Source organism: Pleuronectes platessa, chromosome 13 (assembly GCF_947347685.1).
Source record: "Pleuronectes platessa chromosome 13, fPlePla1.1, whole genome shotgun sequence".
Taxonomy (NCBI): Eukaryota; Metazoa; Chordata; class Actinopteri; order Pleuronectiformes; family Pleuronectidae; genus Pleuronectes; species Pleuronectes platessa.
Window position 1 is genome coordinate 12,236,549 of NC_070638.1, and position 22,411 is coordinate 12,258,959.

General features: G+C 43.7%; 1 protein-coding gene across 1 annotated transcript in view; it reads left to right on the forward strand.

Moving 5' to 3' along the window:
- Positions 1–22,411, forward strand: part of LOC128455022 (ephrin type-B receptor 1-B) — a 157,251-nt gene that overhangs the window by 80,476 nt on the left and 54,364 nt on the right. Inside the window, exons 4-5 of the mRNA XM_053438651.1 lie at positions 10,337–10,492; positions 17,757–18,092. Coding sequence (XP_053294626.1) covers positions 10,337–10,492; positions 17,757–18,092 — 492 coding nt within the window. The remainder of the gene's footprint in view (positions 1–10,336; positions 10,493–17,756; positions 18,093–22,411) is intronic.

The window sequence follows — 22,411 nt, forward strand, 5'->3', positions numbered from 1 at the left end:
AACTTATATATATTATATATATTTTAAAGCAATAAACCTGTAATACTGACTGAATATAAACTTATATTTTTCATGCAACAATGTCATGAGAGGCACTTACAGGTGTTATATTGGAGCAACGAGGACCTTGACAGATTTGGTCCCTGAGCCAGCCGAGATCTGCCCCATTCAAAGATTCTTTACACCGGATGCTTAATTCATGCTCAAGAGAGGAGGGGGAAAATATGACACACTTTGTTCATTCATCTATCTTTCAGGTATATATATCTAACATACCCTGAGGAATCTTATTTGCCCTAGTTCTAATCTACAACTCAGAAGCAGTGAACTCTAAAGTCTAGTGGTTGCTGCACAGAAGTTGTATTCATTGAAACAGTGAATCTGCTGGTAGCTAAAAGTCTGTCACCAAATCACCAAATCATACAAGCACAATGATCTTTTCCTTTATCTCAGCATTAGCTAAGGCAATACATAACTAAACAAATTACTTAGCAAACTGTTTAACAAACTGTTTAATGAAGGGATTTAAACTATAACGTTTTTGAATTTCTACATGCAGTTAAAGAAAAATACACAAAAAAGGAAATCTGCTGCATATACAGTGGTAAGTACCTCAGCTAATCTTAGTGAAAAGCCCTGATTTCAAAAGCACATCACGCTTCCTCCCAAGTCCATTTAACACTGAACTATGAGAATGGCTCTAGCTCGGCTAAAGAATAGCTTCAAATGCTCATGCTTTCCAAAATACCTCTAAGATGAGACTATGATAATAAGTGTAGAGGCCTTTGAAGGGGGGGGGGGGGGGGAAGTAATTATGCACAAAATATTCTGGCAACCAGCACATGGACGAAAACGGCCTCTTCTCACTACTCATCTCAAAAAGTGTGAATTTAAGTGTAAAAGCCCCTCCACCCCCAACACCATAACCACATAAAAATTTGGTAACAAGTCCTCCGCCCGAGCAGACCGATGCTCATACTTGCAAACACTAGTGCATTGTCTGTTCTGAACCTGTCTGTTGGTCTGGTGCGGTGATGCTGGATGCACTTTTCTGTCTGAAGCTGTAACAGACGTAAACACGCGTGATTCATCCCAACCCGGTTGACTCACTGTCTGTTCAGGGGATATTTTGGTGACAGACTTGTAGCTACCAGCAGATTCACTGATTCCTTGAATACAACTTCTGTGTAGCAACCACTAGAGTTCACTGCTTCTGAGTTGTAAAATAGGACAACTAAGACAAATAAGACTCCTGAGGGTATGTTATATATATATATATATACCTGAAAGATAAATGAATGAACAAAGTGTTCCATTTTTGTCCTCCTCTCAAGATTGAATGAAGCAGCCGCTGTAAAGAATCTGTGAATGGGGCAGATCTCCGGTGGCTGAGGGACCAAATCTGTCAAAGTCCAATATAACACTTGAAAGTGCCTCTCATGACATTGCTGCAAGAAACTAAAGTTCACATTCAGTCAGTACAGGTATATCTACTCTCAGGCTCCCTATCAAATTGGCATTAAAGCCATATACCTGTAAAATATAATGTATGTGTATATTATATATTATGTGGTAGCACAACTTTATACTCGTTGCTGTCTGTAGTGACACAGTCTGTGCTGTATTTCTGTACTCAGCTGTAACTATGGCCGCAACCTCTAAGCTTGAAGCCACAGCCCGGCTCTTTGTTCACAACCACTTTCATTTTCAATCACGCACTTTGTGAAGAATTATCCAAACGATAGAACCTAATTTGACACCTGAGCCTATTTAAATTTATTAGACAATGCTGAAACAGAGAAAGAGTCTGTGTGTTAACGGCTGACAAGGCTGATGAAAGTATTGAAGGTATTCAGTGTGTTCCTGTATTTTAACTGGTATCCATTTTAATTCAGAAGGCGAAGGTATGTTTCGGCGTGAAGAAAGCTTACTACAAAATCCCATAATATATTTACGTAACTTAAATGTTGATTAAAAGTCGTATATATATGATGAATTTATATTACTCATGTATATTTTATAGACGTTAAATAAGGATGGATTAAGCCTTGCCACATCCTCCGATTATTCCGAAATTAACCAAAAATATCCTGGACACAAATGCCGCGTTTGGTCTAAACTGGCCTCTGCTCTGCCATCTAGTGGATGTATTCCTTAAAAACCACGCCAACGTATAGGACATATGGAAGTATGTGGGCAGTGACTAAAAATAGGGCATAACTCACCCAATATCCCCCCCACCACACACACACACTCTCTATCTCTCTCTCTCTCTCTCACTCTTGACATTGCCATATGCCAGTTTAGTAGACATCACCCAACCTTGTTTTTGTAGGTTGTAAATTTTATAGACATTCTGTAGTTGGACGGGGAATCAGCAAAGGAGAAGAAAAAAACAGCAAGCGCGGGCATCTTCGGCTAACTGCTATAGATTAATTGATCCAGCCATGAAGTTAATGAGCTAGATCCTTTTTAAAAGAGACAAGTGCTGAGACAGAGGAAGCTAATGGTCTCTCACGAGTTGGAGTGGTAAAAAGAGAAAGCTATTTATCTTGGGACATGTACTTTATTCACCATATGACATAACTGCAAGGTAATTGACAGGGCCTGAAACTGCAGATTTTACTGCCTCATTGTGATCATCCGTCTTTGTGCGTCACGATCCAAAGACAATTCAGCACAAGACACGACGGCGGATTTCTGGTAATAAAACACTGACATATTAATAGACATTTTCCGTGAGAGCAAATGAGACAAATGGGATTTAATTGGACAATAAAGTTTGTTGATATCCTTACCCCATCATTTGAATGTGTCCAAATTGCGGTCGTAAATGGCTTTCGAGATTTCAGTTTGCTATCTGAGTGAAGTCCGACCACGTCAACGCTGCATTAATCATTATCCAATCAAACACTGACACATAACTTCCCATGACAGATTTATTTTCTGTCTTTCGTGCCCCTTCTTGTTTTTTTTTCTTCTGTGTTAGCTGGCATCGGGCAACGAGCCTGGTAGTCCCCCAGTTAGCTTCTGATTACACTGAAGATTGTGGTGCAAGCACATGTTACTACCTGCTGAGCGCCGATATGCTTCAGACGGCAGTTTTCTCTATAACTTGCCAGCCAGGGATGGATTGGCACAGTGGAGTTTCCTGGAATACCAATAGCTCCTCGTTCTCTCTATCTTCTCCCCCCCTGCTCCTCTCCGACCACTCCTATATGTGAAAGATGTGCCCAGTGCCTTGGAACAATGCTGCATCTCACTGGAAATAAAATTGACCTGGAACAATGTGCCAGGCGCGATACAGAGTGGCCGACTGCCAACCCAATATTCAGTTATAATAAGTCTGTGTGGAGCTAAAAGATTATATAGCTCTTTTGATTTGTATCATGTTCGTTTTAAGCAGACACAGGGAAAATGCATGCACGTGCACTTACACGCACATGCGGACACGCGCGATCTGTGCATGATCTTCCAGTGAGCCAGATTTCCCAGTCGGCTGGTCTGTCATTGGCCGGCTGTTCAAAGGGAAAGTGTGAGCCAAAAAAAATACTGGCTGTGAGGTTACCATGGTAACAGCCTGCCCAGGGGCGTGGGCTGTCTGCTAAATTGTTCGCTGGTTTGTTAAGGCTCACACTCTCACTCACACACACACACACACACACACACACACACACACACACACACACACTTTCATTTCAATAGAATGTGTCTAACATACCTGCTCTGTTCATTAGGTTTAGCAGTCAGACTGTTGGATTTCACTCCGTATGTGAAGCAGACTATGTATGTTACAGAAATCAGGAAATCACACACACACAAACACACACACAAACACACACACTGGACACTGTCTCCTGTAGGTATTTTACTGGTCCACTGCCAGGAGAGGTGGATCAATTCTGTTGAATCCAGTCGGATATGGTTTAACATGTCCGCATGCATGAAGCTGTTAGATTCTGTCGTCAAAGATAACATGACATGGTGCCAAATTATTCAGCAGAGGTTGTTTTTTTGTTTTCTGTAACGCACACCTGTCTATTTCTTCTCATTATTCCGCTTTTCCCTTGCTCTCTGCAGACTACACGGCAACATGGCACTATGTGGAGCTACAGAGCCTAATTGGTGGAGGATGTGTGAGCTTTGTTTGTCAGGGTTTAAGTATTGTTCACTGTGGGTTTCTGCAGATTTGGATATTGATGTGTTAGATAGCTCAGAGGACAGAGTGGTTTTTCAGAAAGTTTAGAGGAGTTTTGTGTGTGTGTGGGGGGGGGGGGGGGTGTGGGTGGAGGTGGCAGAGAGGTTCTGACAGGGTCTGAATGGACAGATGATTAATGATCGGGGGGAGTGTTCTGTGGGAGGAACTCTTTAGCGTCGCAGGTCTTAACAAAAGCGGACTAGGTATATGCTTAAAGCCCCGCTCTCTGTCTAGCATCCCTTTATTCCTGAGACCCCCCCGTGGCTTTCTTTTATCCCTCCTTACATTCTTACTCTCTGCGATTAGAAGGTGACGACAGGCGGTAGTGGACCCGCACTCACTGGACTTGCCGAGTGATGTCACCACCGTGAACCCCGGGTACCTTCAAGCTACAAAGAAACGGCCGCACATACAGTAGATCAAATACATTCACGCACCAGAGTCCGAGATCTTGGGCTGAAACGTGTCGTTCTTCACCCATGTATGTTGGTACTTCATGAGGAATATGCTAAATTGTTCTTGAGTCGGTTTCTCTGAATGAATAAATCATAAACCCCTAAAAGGCAGTTTACCCTGACTTTTAATATCCTGAGGGCATTTTCTGATATTTCTGACAAGCCTTTGTTTCCAGCCATGCCTCTGTCTCAAATAATTGTATTGTGTTTCGCCATGACCTTGTGGAGAAATGGAACACCTGGGCTGGAAAAGCAGCTCATTACGTGGATTGGCGCTGGAAAATGAACAATGACAGTCGGGCGAGGGTGAATACCAATGGGCACGCAGCGCTGATTGCCTTTTTGTTTTAATGTTGACTGTCCGGCCACGTTCTGTGTCCCCTCTGTCAAACAAACAAATTCATTTTACCACCCGATTGATATTGTTCGATTTATCACTTAAACAAATCTCTACAGGCAAACAGTCGGCGTGTGTGTGCTGCCTCCTGCGGTTTAAAGGGGTGAGAGCTGTCTTTCTGAGTGACTGAGCAGCAACATAGAGAAATAGGGGTCAACTGGGGTCTTGACCCGCTCATAAGCCTATCTGTATGAGTGTTTGTGAGTGAGTGGGTGTATGCATGACTCTAAAGCCTTTAAAGACTGTGATCCATCCCATGTGATGGATGAGGGACGGGGTTAAGGGTGTATTGGGGGCCGAGAGTTGATCTTAAGGGTCATTGACGCTTACTCACAGCTTGTGCCCTTGTGCGAGTCACGCACCCTTTTCTGCACAGTGTTTTAAAAGCTCAGACTGGAAAAGTTCTATAAAAGAGTAAGGTTGATTTGAAGCCATTAATTCCCCTAAAGTTGGTTGGGAAACACTGTGTGGATTTCATCATGCAAATATCTCTTTTATCAAAGAAAACATCTTAACTCGAGTAATAGCTTTGATGCGCTCAGCTTTAGTGCTAACACTCAGTATTAGAGTTCTGCAGAGCCATTTTGAGGAGAGAAATATCTCATATTACAGAACGGAACCCTTTCCTTCAGATTTATCACATAAGCTCGACTACCTTTCCACATGAACCGCTGCGTATGTTTGATTGCATTTCTCACAATTTGCTGCCAAGCCGTTTCTGCCGGTTTAGAACCTCATGCATACTTCGGAATGATGCCAAAGGGAAAGCCAGGGGAGGGCTTAGTGTACTGTGACTTTGATTGCGGTTGAGTAGGAAAACCATTTCCAAACCGATCTTGGTCATTATCCTTTGCTTTGGCTTCTTGCAATTCCTAAATGTAATTTTTTTTTTATCCCAGACACCTGTTGATGCAAGACAAGTTAATATAATTCTTGTTTCACGATATGTCCATAAATCTTAACGTCTCCCAGTTTCCGCAGATTATTTTATGGACTTCATCCATTTTACAACTGCACATTCTAAGCACAGGCACGGTATGCGGTGCAGTTCCAGTGTGCTTCCATGTATGATGCATTGCCTGCAGCGTGCACTATATTATACGCTCAGCAAGCACATAGCTCAGTCTAACCCCTGAGCACTAACACCCAGCTCTGCACATGATCCTTTTTTAAACGCTAATCTTCTCATCTAACACCTCATCCAGGCTAATTGAGTCTTGAGAATTTGCAATTATGTTTTATACAAAGTTGATCATCCTGCTTGTTGATGACATTCAGATCGACATTGTTGTCTTATCAGTAATTAAAGAGAGGAAGAACCCCTGCTAGGAGAATGACCCACCATGAAGACATCATCGTCTCATCTCTCGCGGTCCGACGTGCTGTGACACGAGGTCATCGCTGATAGACTGATGAGCGGCGAGGCAATGATCCGCAGCTGCCACACCTCTGTCATCTCACCGCAGAGTGAGATACACCGGGAAGGAGAGAGACGGACAGGCAACCTTAACAAGGATTCAAACACGTCAGTCCAGGCAGGAAGGCAACAAGGGGGAGGAAAGGTGGGAGAGGGAGGGGAGAGGGATAAACTGCCAGTGAGACAAACCCCAAAAAAAATTTGAGGGCTGAGAAAAGGGAGAACAATGCACAGAGAGAAACCAGCGGAGACCACTTGAAAGGGTGGAATGTTTTGTTTCTGCATGCAGCCAGTTCAGTTGTGGGTTATTCTCCCACTGGGGGAGACTAATTGCTTGTTGATCTAATGTTCTCTCCCCTCCCGCCCCTGAAAACCAACACGTCCGATGAGTGATGGGTGTACGTGCCTTTTTTTCCCCCACTCTCTGCGGGACAGGAACTCTTGGCCTCCTCCAATCTAAATATTCACAAATCAGGAGGAAAGACGTTGGGCTCGGTTCCAAATTCAACGAAGCGTAACGCCGCTCGGCCCTCTGCTGCCCGCCCTTAGAACGAGGCCTCTGAGAGTTTTGCAGCCATTGTTCACGGCGCTTTCTCACTCGCCCTCACTTCGCCATATCTGTGTCCCCCTGCCCAGCACTCGCTCTGTGAGGCAGACCAGTGAGCAGCTAATTGATGAGTTTAACGCCAGGATTCATGCACACATAATGTATCCATTAGAAAAACAGCACCAAGGTACGCCGTGCAATCTAGACAGACATTCATCCTGTGCCGTGTGTGAAGGGTTTATGTGCGTCTGAGTTGCTGCCTGTTTTTTGTTTTTGTGCCTGGCTGTCACTTATCTCCCCCCTCCCATAATGCTGATCGCGGCATCTCCAGTTGTCTGAGGAGAGGCCGTAAATTATCTCGAACATACGCTCGGCATGTGGCAGAAATATATGGGCGCGCCGTGTTCTTTAATGGGGTCAGCAGTGGTTACATGTGTCTCCGTGTAAATCAGTTCAGTAAATGCATTCTGAAGGTGGGGATGGCGCGTTCCTCAGCGTTGCAGACTGTGCATGTTTGTTTGAGCGCGTGTGATATGCATTGTTCTGCTCATGGGGTTTGCCCCGAGGCGCGTCTGCGGCAGTACGTCAGACGAGCTGAGTCAGCACAGCCTCCGCCTCTTTCCTCCTCACTCCTGTGCGTTTATGAGCGTCCGGGCCGGTTACTGTCCGTCCGTAGATACACAACCTGAGGGCAGAACCCACTGCACATATTCAGCTCACAACCCCGTTAAACACACGCTGAACAACTTATAGGGATCTCGGTCCTGAAGAGTCAAGGCCATGCATTTAAAGACTGCATGAGCATAGGAGTGAGTGAGTGTGATGCCCACGTGATCCCGCTCATGTTTGAGTTTAACGCAGCAGAGATGATGACACATAAGTTCTCTTTCCCCTCTCCAGCCGCGAAATGAATTTTAAATCTGTGTTTTATCGTCTTGTAATCTCTGATATCTTTGGAAGTTATTGCTTTATAAAATGGCTCTGCAGCTGGTGTGTGCTCCCCATATGGCCGGGGAGAAGTTTTAAGAGTCTCAATGTTCTTGTGTTAAAAGGAGTTTGATATTTTCACGCAAGCCAGGAGAGGTGGCAAAATAACGCTTCCTCACACACACACTCTGAAAAGAGGCTCATTCTGCCCTATAGCAACATTAATACCTTCAACGTCCCCTCCTACCAAGTCTCTAGAACTCTTTTATATTCTTCTGACACGCATCTGCAGTTTCAGCACAGCTCTGGAGCCTCCTCAGCATAGCAATGTGTTTGGCTCACGGGGATATCCCAGTGCAGCACGGCTGCGATCCCGCCTTACACGTCTTATAAGCCGTTTTGTGGCTGCTGCGGTGCGGCCTTGTGTTTGTTTGTTTGTGATGCTCTTGCCATGTGTGAAAATGCAGTGTGACTAGACCTGAGGTCAGTCAGTTAGCCTCTGGTGTGTCTGTCGGCCACATGGAAGGAGATGGGAGAGCGGCCTCTGTTTGGGGCAGCGGCTCGAATTGTGTGTATGTGTGTGTGTGTGTGTGTGTGTGATGCCTCCTCTTTCTCCTTCTCCTGCTTTCTTCCTTTTCTTTTGATTGATCTATCTCTCCCCAACAAACTGACATCCTAAGAGGCAGCCTGAGCGGTATAAGAATGGTCGTGAAAACAGGAACCTGTCTTTGCTTTTTTGTTTTTTACAACTTAGTAAAATAGACTCCAGTTTCCAAATTCAGCATCTCTGTGCTTTTTTTGTAATGAAAAATCATTTTTTAAACTGCTTCCAAGGTCTTAAGGTTTTTCCCAAACCGTCAGTGTGCTATGTCCTGAGCTATTTGACCCGGCAGCGAAGAGCAATGGGACTCTTCGGTCATTATTGTTTTAAATAGCCCTCCATTTACAGAGCTCTCCATAAATATTGGAGCACAGGGCTCTTAGTCAGATACAATGCAACTTATGCAGTAAAAACATTCAATACTGGTGGAGTCAGTTTGGCTTCTAGCATTTCAAACACTTCACTCTCATCGTTATCTTCTGCTGATTAAGTGTCTACAGTGTTTCTCTGAAACCTTTGATTGAAATAATACTGACACTGACACAGAGGAAAGGAATATTCTACACGAGCATTGATAGTATGTATCACAAATCCATTTTTCCACTACAGCCCAACCTTAACAATCCTTCTCTCAGGCAAGCAGGCACAGCTGGAGCAGCTGTATGATGTCCCATTAAATGTATGACCCCCTCCCCCTCTGTTTCATGCAGCAACACCACAGTTTCTTCCCCCATCAGCGAGGCTGCTGCAATATTTTAGCAGTTATTTACGACCGTTATTATAGTCAGTAAATCCTTCCACACACGTGCAAAAAATAAATAAAAGCTTTGTGTTCTTTGGGAATATGACGGTAAGAGGATTAGGTTGTTGCCTGGATATACGGTAGATGCACACAATGATATTTGTGCTCCACCACAGCCTTTTGAAGTTAGACACATTACGCAAATCTCCACAAAGTCCCGGGCGATGACAGAATGATGTGTTGCTTCCAGCTGCTTCAAGTATTCTGTTAAAAATGTGGACGTGAGCCATAGACTAACCTGAACACACCGGGAACAACAGCAGATCACAGGCTCACTCTCAGGCGTGAAGCTTCTGTGCATCTTGGAGGAGCAATAAAAGCCGTTTAAAGACATAAACTCCTGAGAAAGTGCAAACTATTGGGTCCGTACATTTTGTGGACTTGGTGAGAGGTGGTATATGTCTAGAATGTGCCGGAGACAGAATATAACATCATAAATATAAAATAATAATCAAGATTTTGTTTACTCCACATTAACCCCGGCATTGAACCTTATAACAAAAGCTCTCAAATCTAATCTAAATAAATTTCTTTCCAAGTTGACATCTTCGTCGGGGTCTTCTACGTGTAAAGCACTTCTTTATTGCCGCTGGTTCAGTGTCTTTAAAAGAAACTTTAAATATTTCACTTCAACCTTTGACTAGATTCCATTCCTGTGCTCTTATTATTGATCATTTTCTTTTTTTCTGTTTTTATGCATATTTAATTCAATTTTTAGTTGCTGTCAGTTTTGCTTCCATTTCATGTTTGAAATATTAACAACGTGCCCACTTGTTGGACATAACCCTACTGTATTCTCCGGAGTTTTTTTACGAGGGGGCTAGTAAGAGAAACTCTAGAGAAGCACCTCCTGATAATTTGGCAAAAATAGTGCATGACTGTAAGCTGCTTATATTATATTCTTAATAACACTGATAAAAACATTATGGGAGGTAAAAGTTTCTTTCCTTTTCTTCGCTGTTTTGCTGACATTGTTTTTCCTGTTCTCACAGCCTGCCCGCCGGGTACCTTCAAGTCAGCCCAGGGTCCCGGTCTGTGTCTCCAGTGTCCCTCTAACAGCCGCTCATCATCTGAGGCGGCCACCGTCTGCGTGTGCCGCAATGGCTACTACCGCGGGGATGCTGACCAGCCGGATGAGCCCTGCACAAGTAAGTATATCCCCTACGACTCATACACAGACATTAACAGCTACACGCTTACATTTCTGGAGTACAAGCGCAAGTAACAGGCATAACCGTGCTCATTATCCATTTTAGTTGAAATGCATACTTGGAATCAATTAACTGTTTCCTGCTCATGCATATAATCCACTATATTTCCATGACGAGTCTAGTAGAGATCATCCCAGTGTTCCCATCACTGACGTCTCCATCCCTGAGCCAATGAGCTTCCTTTCTGTTTCCCCCTCAGCCATCGGCCTCTCCCTCTCTCTCTCTCCCTACACTGTTATTCTTTCTTTATGTCCGCTATCATCCCCTGAAGTCCTAATTACTTAGGCAGATGCTGCGAAGCTTCCACACTGCCCTGCCGTTATCCACTGGAGATCCAATAAGGCCTCTCGCAGCATCCTAGTTTTCTTAATATGATGTAAAAGCAATAAGCTAAGCCTTCCTGTCATCCCCGCTGACACCGAGTTCCACAGAAGCCGTCAGAATCTTTGTTTATCCATCTTCCTTCACCGTCACCGGGGAGTGTCTTAATGGTTTGTTCCCCTCACAGCCCCAGACCCCGAAGCGTTATTGCCATGGTAATGTCGGCATTCAGCCCTGATTTACTTGACTAATTGACCTCAGGAATAAGCTTTAAATCTTTACTCCCTTCCCAAATCGCATGGTAGCTGCGACTCAAACACATTGCATCCACCTCTCGTCGCCATGTTTTCTTTTTATAACTTTGAATGAGCTGCAGAAGAACCTGAATGCAGCGTGGCGGCTGAACATCTGACCGTTTGAACGCTTCCCGAGTGCAGCCATCCGCAGCTTCAGGCTGTGGACATCCTCAGTGGATGACACCCCACTTTCACCTTGCGTTTTTCTCCACCCTCTGCGTGGTGTACCACACGACCCTCTGGTGATGCGTCCAACGCTCCATCACGTTTATCATCCGCCTGTTCCTCGAGGCCTCCAAATTTCCCCAAGCAATCCCCACAACATCTCCCTAGTGGAGCTCTTTTAACAGATCCCTCCGGTCTGTGTTCAGTTTCCAAACCGAGCCCTTGTTACTTTTCTTCTGTCTTCAATCAATGTATGCTTCTTCTTGTCTAGTCTCATCTTCTCTGTTCTGTTCTTCTTCCCAATGTGCATCACACTCTGTTTCTTCTCTCATATCATGTATAACTCCACTCGTCTGTTTATATTAAGATTTAGGCTCAACTATTACATTTTTTTGGTTTTTGAATGATAACCGATTGTAGGTGCTTAGTTATGTTAAAGATCATAAGTAAAAGAGAGAAGAAAAGAATAAATATCACTATAAAAATAGCGATTATGCAGCGCACCACAATATAAAATATTCATTACAAAAAACTGTATCCCACTTCTTAGAAAATGCTTTTCTTATTTCTCATACATAGCCACATTCAAAAATATCCTACTGAGAATTTTGTTTTCCTCTGCACCCTTTTAATATTAACTTCTTAAACCAATTTCACTCTGTCCTCTGTATAAGTTCACGATTAATTAGCACCAGCAAATTCAAAGCCTCCTCTCCGAAGGTTCAAGCATACAGTGGCGACTGAGCTGGATGCTCACGGTGTCCTAGATCTCAGCAGGCGGGGGCAGAGAGATCATCCTTGTGAGAATCTCTTTAATACTGCAGGTCCTGATAGGAGCACTGCACGAGGAACTGAAATCAGGCCAATCTGCAGGAACAGAAGCTGTGGCTTCGGCTCTTCACACGACAGCGTCAGAGGCACCGGTCTCTCTCTGCTCCAGATCAGTCTGATTAGCTTGCTGATGGATTGTCCAGCGGCTGGCTGTGTCAGCAGGGGGCTTCACGCTATAGAACCCCCCCCCCCCCCCCCCCCCCCCAAAAAAAAACTCTTTTCCCTCTGGGATATGCCGAGGATGTACTTCGTACAACCCTTCCACCTTCAGCCCCTCCTTTTCCCCAATCCCCGGTCTTGTGCTGATTCCAGCTCATGCCTGAGGGGAGGAACACCGAGTGTTCTGTCTCTCAGCGTGAAGCCCACTCTTCTTCCCATCACAGTGGGCTCTGGGACAGTGGCTTTGCGTTGCACCGCAGCCCCTCGTGGTCCCATCTCCGGGCTCCAGCCTCCAGTCTGACAAACAGACAAATCCCGAAGGGTGCGCATATGTGAGAAAGAATGAATGCTTACATGTCAGAACGGTGCTGCATAGGGGGCTGGGTTGGTGTCCGCCAGCTCCAACATGCTGGGCCAGTAGTTTTTTCTCGGTGTTTGAGTCAGAGGAGGCAAATGACATGTTCAATGGAGACCGAGGGGAGTCGGGCAGTGAAACCAGCGCTGATTGCTCTGTAGGGGAGAAGGGATATGGTGATGGAGCTCCCTGATGTGAGGAACAGCGGAGAAGGGACGATAGTGATGGGAAAGAAAGACTTGTGTCAGAAATATACGTTAAAAAAAAAAGTCCCATTAAGACAGTGGGAGGGAAAGTAAAGAGCTGAATCTGTACATTTGACAGTTTTGTCTCAAACGAAACCAGGGATGGCAGGGAACAGCCATCCCTGGTTGTGTAATTTCCAACACAATGTTGGAAATGATGCACATTGCCTCTTCCTACTACTAGTTGTTGAGGAAATCTTTGCAATGTAACTTAATCAATATAAGTATAGGGGATGAGAAGGAAATCGAATGGTTCTGACATTCCTTATTTGTACCACACTGGCCTGTGAATCCTGTGGCTCACACTCAATTGTGTGGCTTGTCCCCTGAAAGCCTCCTTGAGCCCCGTCACACACTTTGCCTCAAAACACAAACAAAGCCCATCGGAATTCCAGACTGAACGGACAGGGGTTATCTATTTTTCCATTCGCCTCATCCTCCCATTTTTTTTGTTTTGTTCTTTCCTTTTTGCCTGCCAATGCACTGCCTTCCATTTCTCCTTGTTCTGTTTTCAAAGGGAAAGAGGAGTGAGCCATCAAAGTGCATAAATATTCTGTTCTTCTCTCTCTCGGCTCCCCCGCCCCCCCCCCCCCCTACTTCAACTGTGTTGTCAGTTGGGGAGTCAGTTTGAGGGTGCTTCCCAGAGCTCAGCAGCCAGTTTCCTCTCAGTAGTAAATGGAAGTACTCTAATCCCTGTGCTGGCTTGGAGGACATAATGTTCTGCTGCGTACATACGTGCACACACCTTATAAATGACTCTGGTCTCTGCCACATCTAAAGCTTAATAAATGCAGAGTCATGTTTGGATATTAGAGTTACCATAGAGAATAATGTGGGAATTATAATTCTTTAGTCCTTTATAGAGGAGCTTCCACATCCTTTCAAACGAGTCATTTTGGATGCATCTCCTCAGCTGCACTGCACACAGCCATTCACAGTATCAATCTATGACTCCCTCAGTTTCCCAGCCAGACAGTATTAGTCCTCATAACATGTTTCATTTCATGTCTCACCAGCCCACACAACCCCTCTTTCTTTCCCTTCCACCAGCTCCTCTGGCTGTGATCAGTATCTCCACTCAGGGGCCTTCTGCTGGTCCCTCAAGGCCCCTTTCACATCATAAAAACAAACATTTTGAGAGAGGAGAAGTGTCGGCTTCAGCCTGTGCAAAGGGGGGAGGAGTAAACTGTGTGCAGAAGTGTTTATTTTTGGGCACTGGGGCACTCTTAATACTAGCAACCCAGGGTAGGGAACTGCACGGTGGTGTTTTACAACCAAGATGGCACCGTGAAGCCGTCTCTGTACCATCACAGCTACACATACCAGTGTGTATATCCACCTGCAGTACTAGTCAGTAGACCATGTACAAGTCTGAACACTTTCCTATTTACGTGAAGTGGAACAGGGTCTCCGATTTTGGACCACACAGTATGTGCATGAAAGACATGGGGAGTGTCATGGTTCTGTTTACCTTAGATAATTATTATGTATTTAGCAAACTGGAATTTGTACTTGTCAGGAAGATTTAAAGATACATGCACATACCCATACAAACACATGCGAATGCAGTTAGACACATACAAGCACGAGCACACACTCATACACAATAAAACATACACACATACAAACACATGAACGCAAATGCACATGCTGATACTAATGCATACTTACAGACACACACATATATTTATTTACACATATTTATATGCACAAACACAAATAAAAATCACAAACACATACAAATAGGCTACCACACGACATGCACATTCATACACACACTTTAACACATACAAGTAGATATAAACATACTTAAACACACATTTAAACACGCACAGCCACACATAAACATGCATACACAAGCATAAACACATACACTTACACACACATGTCAAGATACAAATACACATGCCCATGCCCATGGGCTTGTGTTTACAAAATTGTTTATGTTAATAATGAATTTGTGTTGCAATGTATTAAATGTGCATCATCACACTTGTATAAACAAGACAACACGGCCTCTACTATTTCCACAAGTTCTAAATACAGAGTCCCATCCTCCGTCTGCATGTTTGCCTTCTGTGTATTTGTGCCTTGCTGTTCTGTGCCTCCTGCACAACAGTATTGATTTCCTACTTCCAGGCGCTTGGTCATTACGGGTTTTATATGTAAGGGAAAAACATTGTGAATTATCTTCAGTGCTTTGACACGGAGCCAATGCAGAAGAGCTGATATGGTAGTTATACAGTGTGATCTCTTTTTCAAGTTCCTGTCGACCTCCTTGTACTAGTGCTGCAGAATTACTGATCAGCTGGAGGCTTTCCAAGAATTATGGGGAAATTCTGATGATAAGGAAATTACAGCAGTCCAGTCCAAGCACATGTTGTGATTCACTGGGAATGAACTGTTTTTGCACAATGCACTTGCCCACACTGAAGACATTTAATATGTCCTCAGTGTCCCCACACAGATGACCTGGCACTTTATAGTGGTTGTTGTGATAGATAGTCTTAAGACCCGCACTTGAATTCGTGTAGTTTTTATTAATATAATCATTGTATCATTTTATTGTTTGTAATGAGATATTGCTGAAAAATAGGATATAAGTAGTGCATACGTGTCACTCCCTTTTCCTCCCTAAGCACTGCAATAAATGAGTTGCATGACTTTATTGCGATACCGTGATGAGTTACAGTACCGTGTGGTCATTTGTGTACTGTATTTGAGTTAATCAAATGAAATCAATCAGAAAATCAATTGCAGCATTAAAGTAGAGCCCTTAGTGTGTTGTAATACATGTCAGAGAGGGGAGAGGGGCTGCTGCAGAATCCCTTTTAACCTAAGTGAAAGAAAATGTACTGTATGTAAGCACAACCAAATCTGATTGGCATTGCTAAATGACCGCAAGCTGGGAGCCTGTAAGTAACGCTCTCAACAAATTAAATTCTATGGCAAATTACAACAGCCACAGGCTACAGTAATAGTCTGCAAATCACTGGTTAAGTGGCAGTCACATTTGATTTCTCTGGCTGTCCCTGCACACATGTAGCCTGGATGGAATTGGGATGACGCTCCGTTCACAACACAATACTTCTACCCCACCGCTGTACAAATATATTGATAAAGACCGATACATAAGTATAGATGGTTCAGGAATGCAAGTTTGTGCCACATCTTCCACATGAGCAGATGTGCCCTGTTTTTCAGTTATGGGGACAAGTGCATGCACGTGATTAATGATAGAGAGGACACAAGTGGTATACGTGACATATGAGGTGCCTATGTGCGTTCCCCGAGGGAAAAGGCTCAAGAGCTGCAGATTCCCTCATGTCCACGTTTTTGCTGGACCAAATTCTGTCTGCAAACATGCATTAATGTAAAGTATCAAATTAATTAATTATGCACCGGTCGACCATGTATTTGCAACACTACCTGTCCTCACAGCCAGATCATAATAATCACACTACCGAGGTCTCGCCCTTCCTGTCACTGACCTCTCCGCTGTGGAGTTGCTGAGCTGAGGTCGCAGCGATAGCAGCGCCGTTCCCTCGTCCACGTGCACTCTGCCGCTTGGTCCCAGCTCCCCAGGGCCATCCCACATGGCGTCCCAGCAACAATGATTAATTGTGTCTGTGCTGACTAGAATAGCTACCTGGACTATAAAAGATATAAATAGGGAAACTCATGTGCTGCATCATAATATACTTCGAAATCTATACGTTTTCCCCGCTTGTTGTCATATTTTTCTCATGGTTCAAAAAAAGGAAGGAGAGGAGGACAGCGAGTGCAGTATGTTAGAGAGCTGAGTAATCCCTCAAAGGGTCTGAGGAGCTGAATGAATTTCTAGTTTCAAAGCAGTCATGGATCTAGAAATGAGTCGGTTCAAATTCTCTCTTAATGATAAAGGTCAGGCTTTATGGAGCATAAATTGGTACCAGATCAGCTCTGCAGGGCAGCTTCATTCAACCTAAGCAGCACTGACTAAGGGCTTTGGTGAATTTCTGCTTCATCTGCAGTCTCTGGCATTTGAGAAGAAGGAGCTGAGGAAGGACACAGTCTCACCTAAGCAAATCTTCCACACTGAGGCTTTTTAACACGCCACTTTCTCTGCCGCCTAATATTTGGCCACCACTCGAGCAAAACAATAGTTTTGTTGCTTCTTCATTTCTCTGTGAAGATTGCCTTGGAGTTTCTGCTCCAGCTGCGGGCTATGAGGGAGTGAATAGGAGCGTGAATCTCCGGAGCCACTCGGATAAGAACTCACCAAGCAACACTGCATTTTGCTAAAAAGCCAATGTTTGATAGACACAGACGTTTCGCTGTATGATCTCTGTGGAGATGAGTGGAATAAATTAGCATTCAAATTCTGCTGAGGATGGAGGAAAAAATGTCAAACTCGCTCTTGGACAACAACGCTTACATTTATTACTGGTTGTAAATTGACTAAACTAGTGAAGTACCTGTTGTAAACGTCTATTTCAGAGCTTCAGACCCAAGTTCACAACGTTCAGGATAAAAGTGTAGTGTAATTCCTCTTTATATAAAGTACTGCCGCAATAGAATAATCGCCATGCTTTTATTTTTTTGACATTTTACTAAAAAGGTAGAGGATTCTATGAATGTTGCTGCCATGATGGAGAGCAACACCAGGGACCCCAGTGAATATCTGTCATACAAATAATCTAGTGGGCCTTTGCACTTCCTTGGGCCTTTTAACAATACACATGCAAGGTGTGAAGCTGATTGGAAGCACGGTTCTGGAAAATATGCGACGGACAGAAAGCTTGTGCCAGCTTGTCTTCCACTCAAGTCTTTTCTCTGTACATTTCCAGGTGTCCCATCAAGCCCGAGGAACGTGATCTCCATTGTGAATGAAACCTCTGTGATCCTGGAGTGGCATAGCCCCCGGGAGACGGGCGGCCGCGGCGACGTGGTCTACAACATAGTGTGCAAGAAGTGCCGGGCCGACCGGCGCTCCTGCTCCCACTGCGACGACAACGTGGACTTTGTCCCGCGGCAGCTGGGCCTGACCGAGACCAGGGTGTTCATAAGCAACCTGTGGGCTCACACTCTCTACAGCTTCGAGATACAGGCTGTCAACGGAGTTAGTAATAAGAGCCCGTATCCCGCCCAGCATGTCTCCATAGACATCTCCACCAATCAGGCCGGTAAGTGGCTGAAGCGAAACGGTGTGATACGTGATAACGATGGTGACGTCTACACTGATCTATTTGCAGTGTGATGATCATCATCATGTAACTCACCATAGATCTTTCCTCTGTAAGATACCAGGTTCCAATCTCCCTTACTATTATTGTATAAATGTGTATAATGTCAACTCAAAAGACCATTATTTGAGTGTTTCACTTCACGGCATAGATGATTGCTGTGCCACTTAGACTTAGCGTCTGAAGTGCAAGGCCAGTTGGTAAAGTGGAAATCCTACCGATACAAACCTGCTCTGTTTCAAGGCCTTCTGTTTTTAAATGAGGGTACTTACTTTTGTTTTTGAAAACACGATGTGAGGAGTTCAAAGTGGGACAAGAAGTATACTGTACCATCTCTCCCGTCTTTGTAGTTTATTTACAACTCGTGTGATCTGAATGCCCCCATTTTGGAAGTCTCTATGGGCATTCCAGAGATTCTTGTCTTTTAACGCTGGTGAAGGTAATCATCCTCCCACAAACAGCATGAGTCATTTACCAAACCTGTTTTTTTTTTTGAGGTTCACATCCAGAGGCTCTCAGTCGACACGTCTTTGTTTTTTAATGTTCAGTTTGTTGAACCAGACTTTGTTCTTGGAGCTATGCAAGTCAGTGCTTCTCACCTCATGAAAGGCAGCATCGCATTCGAAACCTGCCTTTAAATCCTCCGATTTATAGGAGGCAAAAAAAATCAAAGATCGTTTAAATGGCACCTTTCACAGACGCTAGTCGCTGAGAGCATCACAGACAAAGATATCAAATCGAATGTTAGGCAGAGGAATAGATAAAACAAAGACAAACAAATATAAATAATGCCAATTAAAGTAAACGATTCAGATAAAAAATAAAAGGGGGAGCCGACATAACACAATGTTACATGTTACCTAACTACTGGTTCAAACAGATGTTTTTTAACAGATATTTAAAACATTCCTCACAGTCATAATACGTCAGTCTATTTCAATATAAGGCTAATGACACACTCCTCTCTGGATAAACAAAAATAGATCAAGAGTTATACAGAATTATTATATAGGTTCAAAATAATTTCTGATGGTACACTAACTCGTAATAGTGAAAACGGTTCCTCTGTCATTCCCACTTCACGCCCCAAACACTTATGTACCTTTGGTGAGCGAGGACGAGTAATTGCCGGACAATCAAAATGCACGAATCAGGGCCAGCAAGTTTAAGAAAAATGCAGAAAAAAAAAAAAAAAATATTCAAAACCAGCGATGTTATTCAACACGAAAATATCAAGAATTCCAAAACAGAGAAGTGTTTGTTGTTGTGTTTGGGAAAGCCGGGGTTGAGGAGGGATAGACTCAGCTGTGTTTTTAATTTGGCAATGGGACTCTACCCAGTTGGAGCTCTGCTTAAGCAATTGATTTGCTTTGTTTTCTGTGCATGAAAACCACTTAACTGCTCAGACTCCGCGCCCGATATGAATTAATTCCCACTGATGGCTGCAGAGGCCGGAAAAAGTTACATAGCTTTGCTTTAATTTCATTGAATCTGTCCTTGTCTCACACTGGAGTTACACCGAGCATACGGACAGAGAACAGACGTAGACATGTTGATCTACAGGTTTTAGCTTTAGCGCCGTATAGCAAGCTATCCAAGTTCAACACTGTTCACTGTTCATTCATTTAATGTCAGACTGGAGGAGAACCAGCCCAAGATAGATGCACGAACAGCTGCTGTTTTCAGGCCAACTTGAAATATTATTCAATACTCCCTCATTCTCTGTCCTCTTTCTCCTTGTCTGTCTCGGCATGGTTGTGTTTGTGTGGATGTGTGCGTGTGTGCGTGTGTGTGTGTGTGTGTCTGTGTGTGTGTGTGTGCATTCTCTTCTGGTTTGCCTGTGATGGATCTGAGCTCATGCAGTCAATGAAAATGACCTTCATCCTCTTTTTCTCTGTCTCTCTCTCTTTCTTTCTCTCTGTCTGTGGCGTATGTGTGTGTGTGTGTGTGTGTGTGTGTCTGTGTGTGTGCTCATCCTCTAACTGAGCCTGTGATGGGATTTGAGCCCAGCCAATGGAAATGACAGGTCGAGGATATTGTCTTTGCCGGTCCTCTTTGCAGCAGAGTTTGTCATGCCCCTGTAGGTCTTGGACTTGTACACAGAAGCACCTATCAAGGGACAAGTGTTGACCAAGTGAAAAATTTAAATGAGGCTCTCTTCATTTTTCTGTGTTACTGTGGATGAGGTGGTCCGTGAAAATGGCGCTGGGAGCTTTTGGGACCTCATAACAGGCTTCAAGTGGAGAAACACTGTGGTGAAGGACAAGAGATTGTCGGTTGAGTTCATTGAGGTGAGGTTCCCACGAGGACAGAGATACTCGGGTCCCTGGAAGCGTTTGTTGGCCATGCACCATGATTTTCTGCATCGTGGGTTTCTGTCACAGTCGGTGAGAACTTGTGTCGGCAAATACTTTTGATCGAATGATGACAAATCTAATGTCAAATAAATCAACTTCAGATAAATGGTTTACTGATATACATTCCCACTCGCTTTTTACTGCAAGATCATTGAAACAGAAATTGCTTCATCCAGCTCTCTTTTGTATGCAAGAACTATTTTGAAATTCAATCTGGTCTAGTTGGTGGATGAGATAGCATTTCGGATTCTCTGAAAGGGATGTGTCGACCATCTGAACTTGTCTTTGTCTGAAAATGAGTGAAAGTGGAGAAATGGGAGGGAGGACGGGAAAGAGAAAGCAGGTGCCTGTTTTTGATCAGAGTGCGTGACTATGACAGTGAAGGAGAGGAAAATGAGGGAGTAAATAGGCCTGATTATCAGGGTGGCCTAATGGTGCTGACTATCCCCATTTGACAGGCTAATAGCACACTTGACAGATAGATGTAGAAGAAGCAATACTCAGGCCCATTGTTGGAGTCGGCTGCAGTAATGAGGTGTCTGCCAGTAATCTGCCAGGCCTATGTCCAGTCCTATGTGGCCCTTTGTAGCCGGATAATTGCACTGTTCCCAGTTTCGACGGGGGGGGCTTCATTGGCAGGGCGCTGAAGAGGCAGAAGTATTGAGACAGGATTATTGTAAATAATGCACCACATAGTCTAAAAGTAGAGACTCTCTTTAAAATGTCGGCCTCTATTTTTGTTTTTGCAAGGCCTCAATGTTTGATGTGCTGTGTACTCTGAGAGTCTGTTCTGCTCATCACAGCTGCTAGGAGTGGTTATCTGAGTTACCGTAGCTTTTCTGTCAGCTGGAACCATAGACTGAGTATATGGTTCCTGTTATCCCCGGATACAAACATCGCCATCTTGCGCATTTGGATCCAGAGCCTGTGCAGTACCAATTAAAACCAAGGTTACCAGGAAGAAATGAGCACTTGGACATGGACCCACATGTACGTGTGATACTTTGACTTTTTGTTTGGCTTATGTCTCATTCACTTACATAGTAGATGGGGAATTTAGGGCCTATAATGCAGCAAGGCAAAAGGTGGCGATCAAGATGCTTTGGCTTCACTTTTCAGGCGCTGTCATGTCATCTTTATATACAATGTATGGCTGGAACCAGTCTGGCTATTCGTCCTCTGACCTCTTTCATCAGCAAAGTGTCTGTCTGCAGAGCAGCAGCACAGTAGATGTTTTTGTTTGAGACTCCTGTAGTGAAGGGTTGATGGATTAGACTATAATTGCTGCTGGTCGGTGTATATAACTATAATAATCAAAATGCATACAAATGCCTTGTTTTTCTGGTACTCACACCTAAAGCTAAAAAGGTGAATGACTGGTCCATTAAAGGTGCGGCTCAATCAAAACCCTGCTCAAACTTTTTGGATTGTTTCCGCATTCGAATGACAAGTTAAGCTTTTAACTGTGAGACAAAAGAACAGGCTGGCACTGTTTGGACTTAACGTATGAACAATACACAACCCTAATTTCACATAATGCCCTATCCATGCCAGAGCCAAGATTGCCTGTACAATAGAGAGATTTCTTTGTTTGTCTCACATGGCCATGTTTGTGCACATCAGGGAGTGCAGTTATGCAGGATGAGAAAGTTGGAAATTGTCACATCAAATACTTTTATTGCAGCTGTGTTTTGAATTAGAGTTGCTAAGAGACAATTGAACAAAGTAATGACATTCATTTTAAAGATTTGATAAGTTTTATCATAACAAGAAGTTTTTGCACATTACTATTCTTGTTTTATTAAATGTGACATATATAATATTGAGAACAATTGGAACAATTAAGGGTTAATGTTGCACCATCATGGAATCCTTTTTTCAATTAACTTACTATTAACTAGT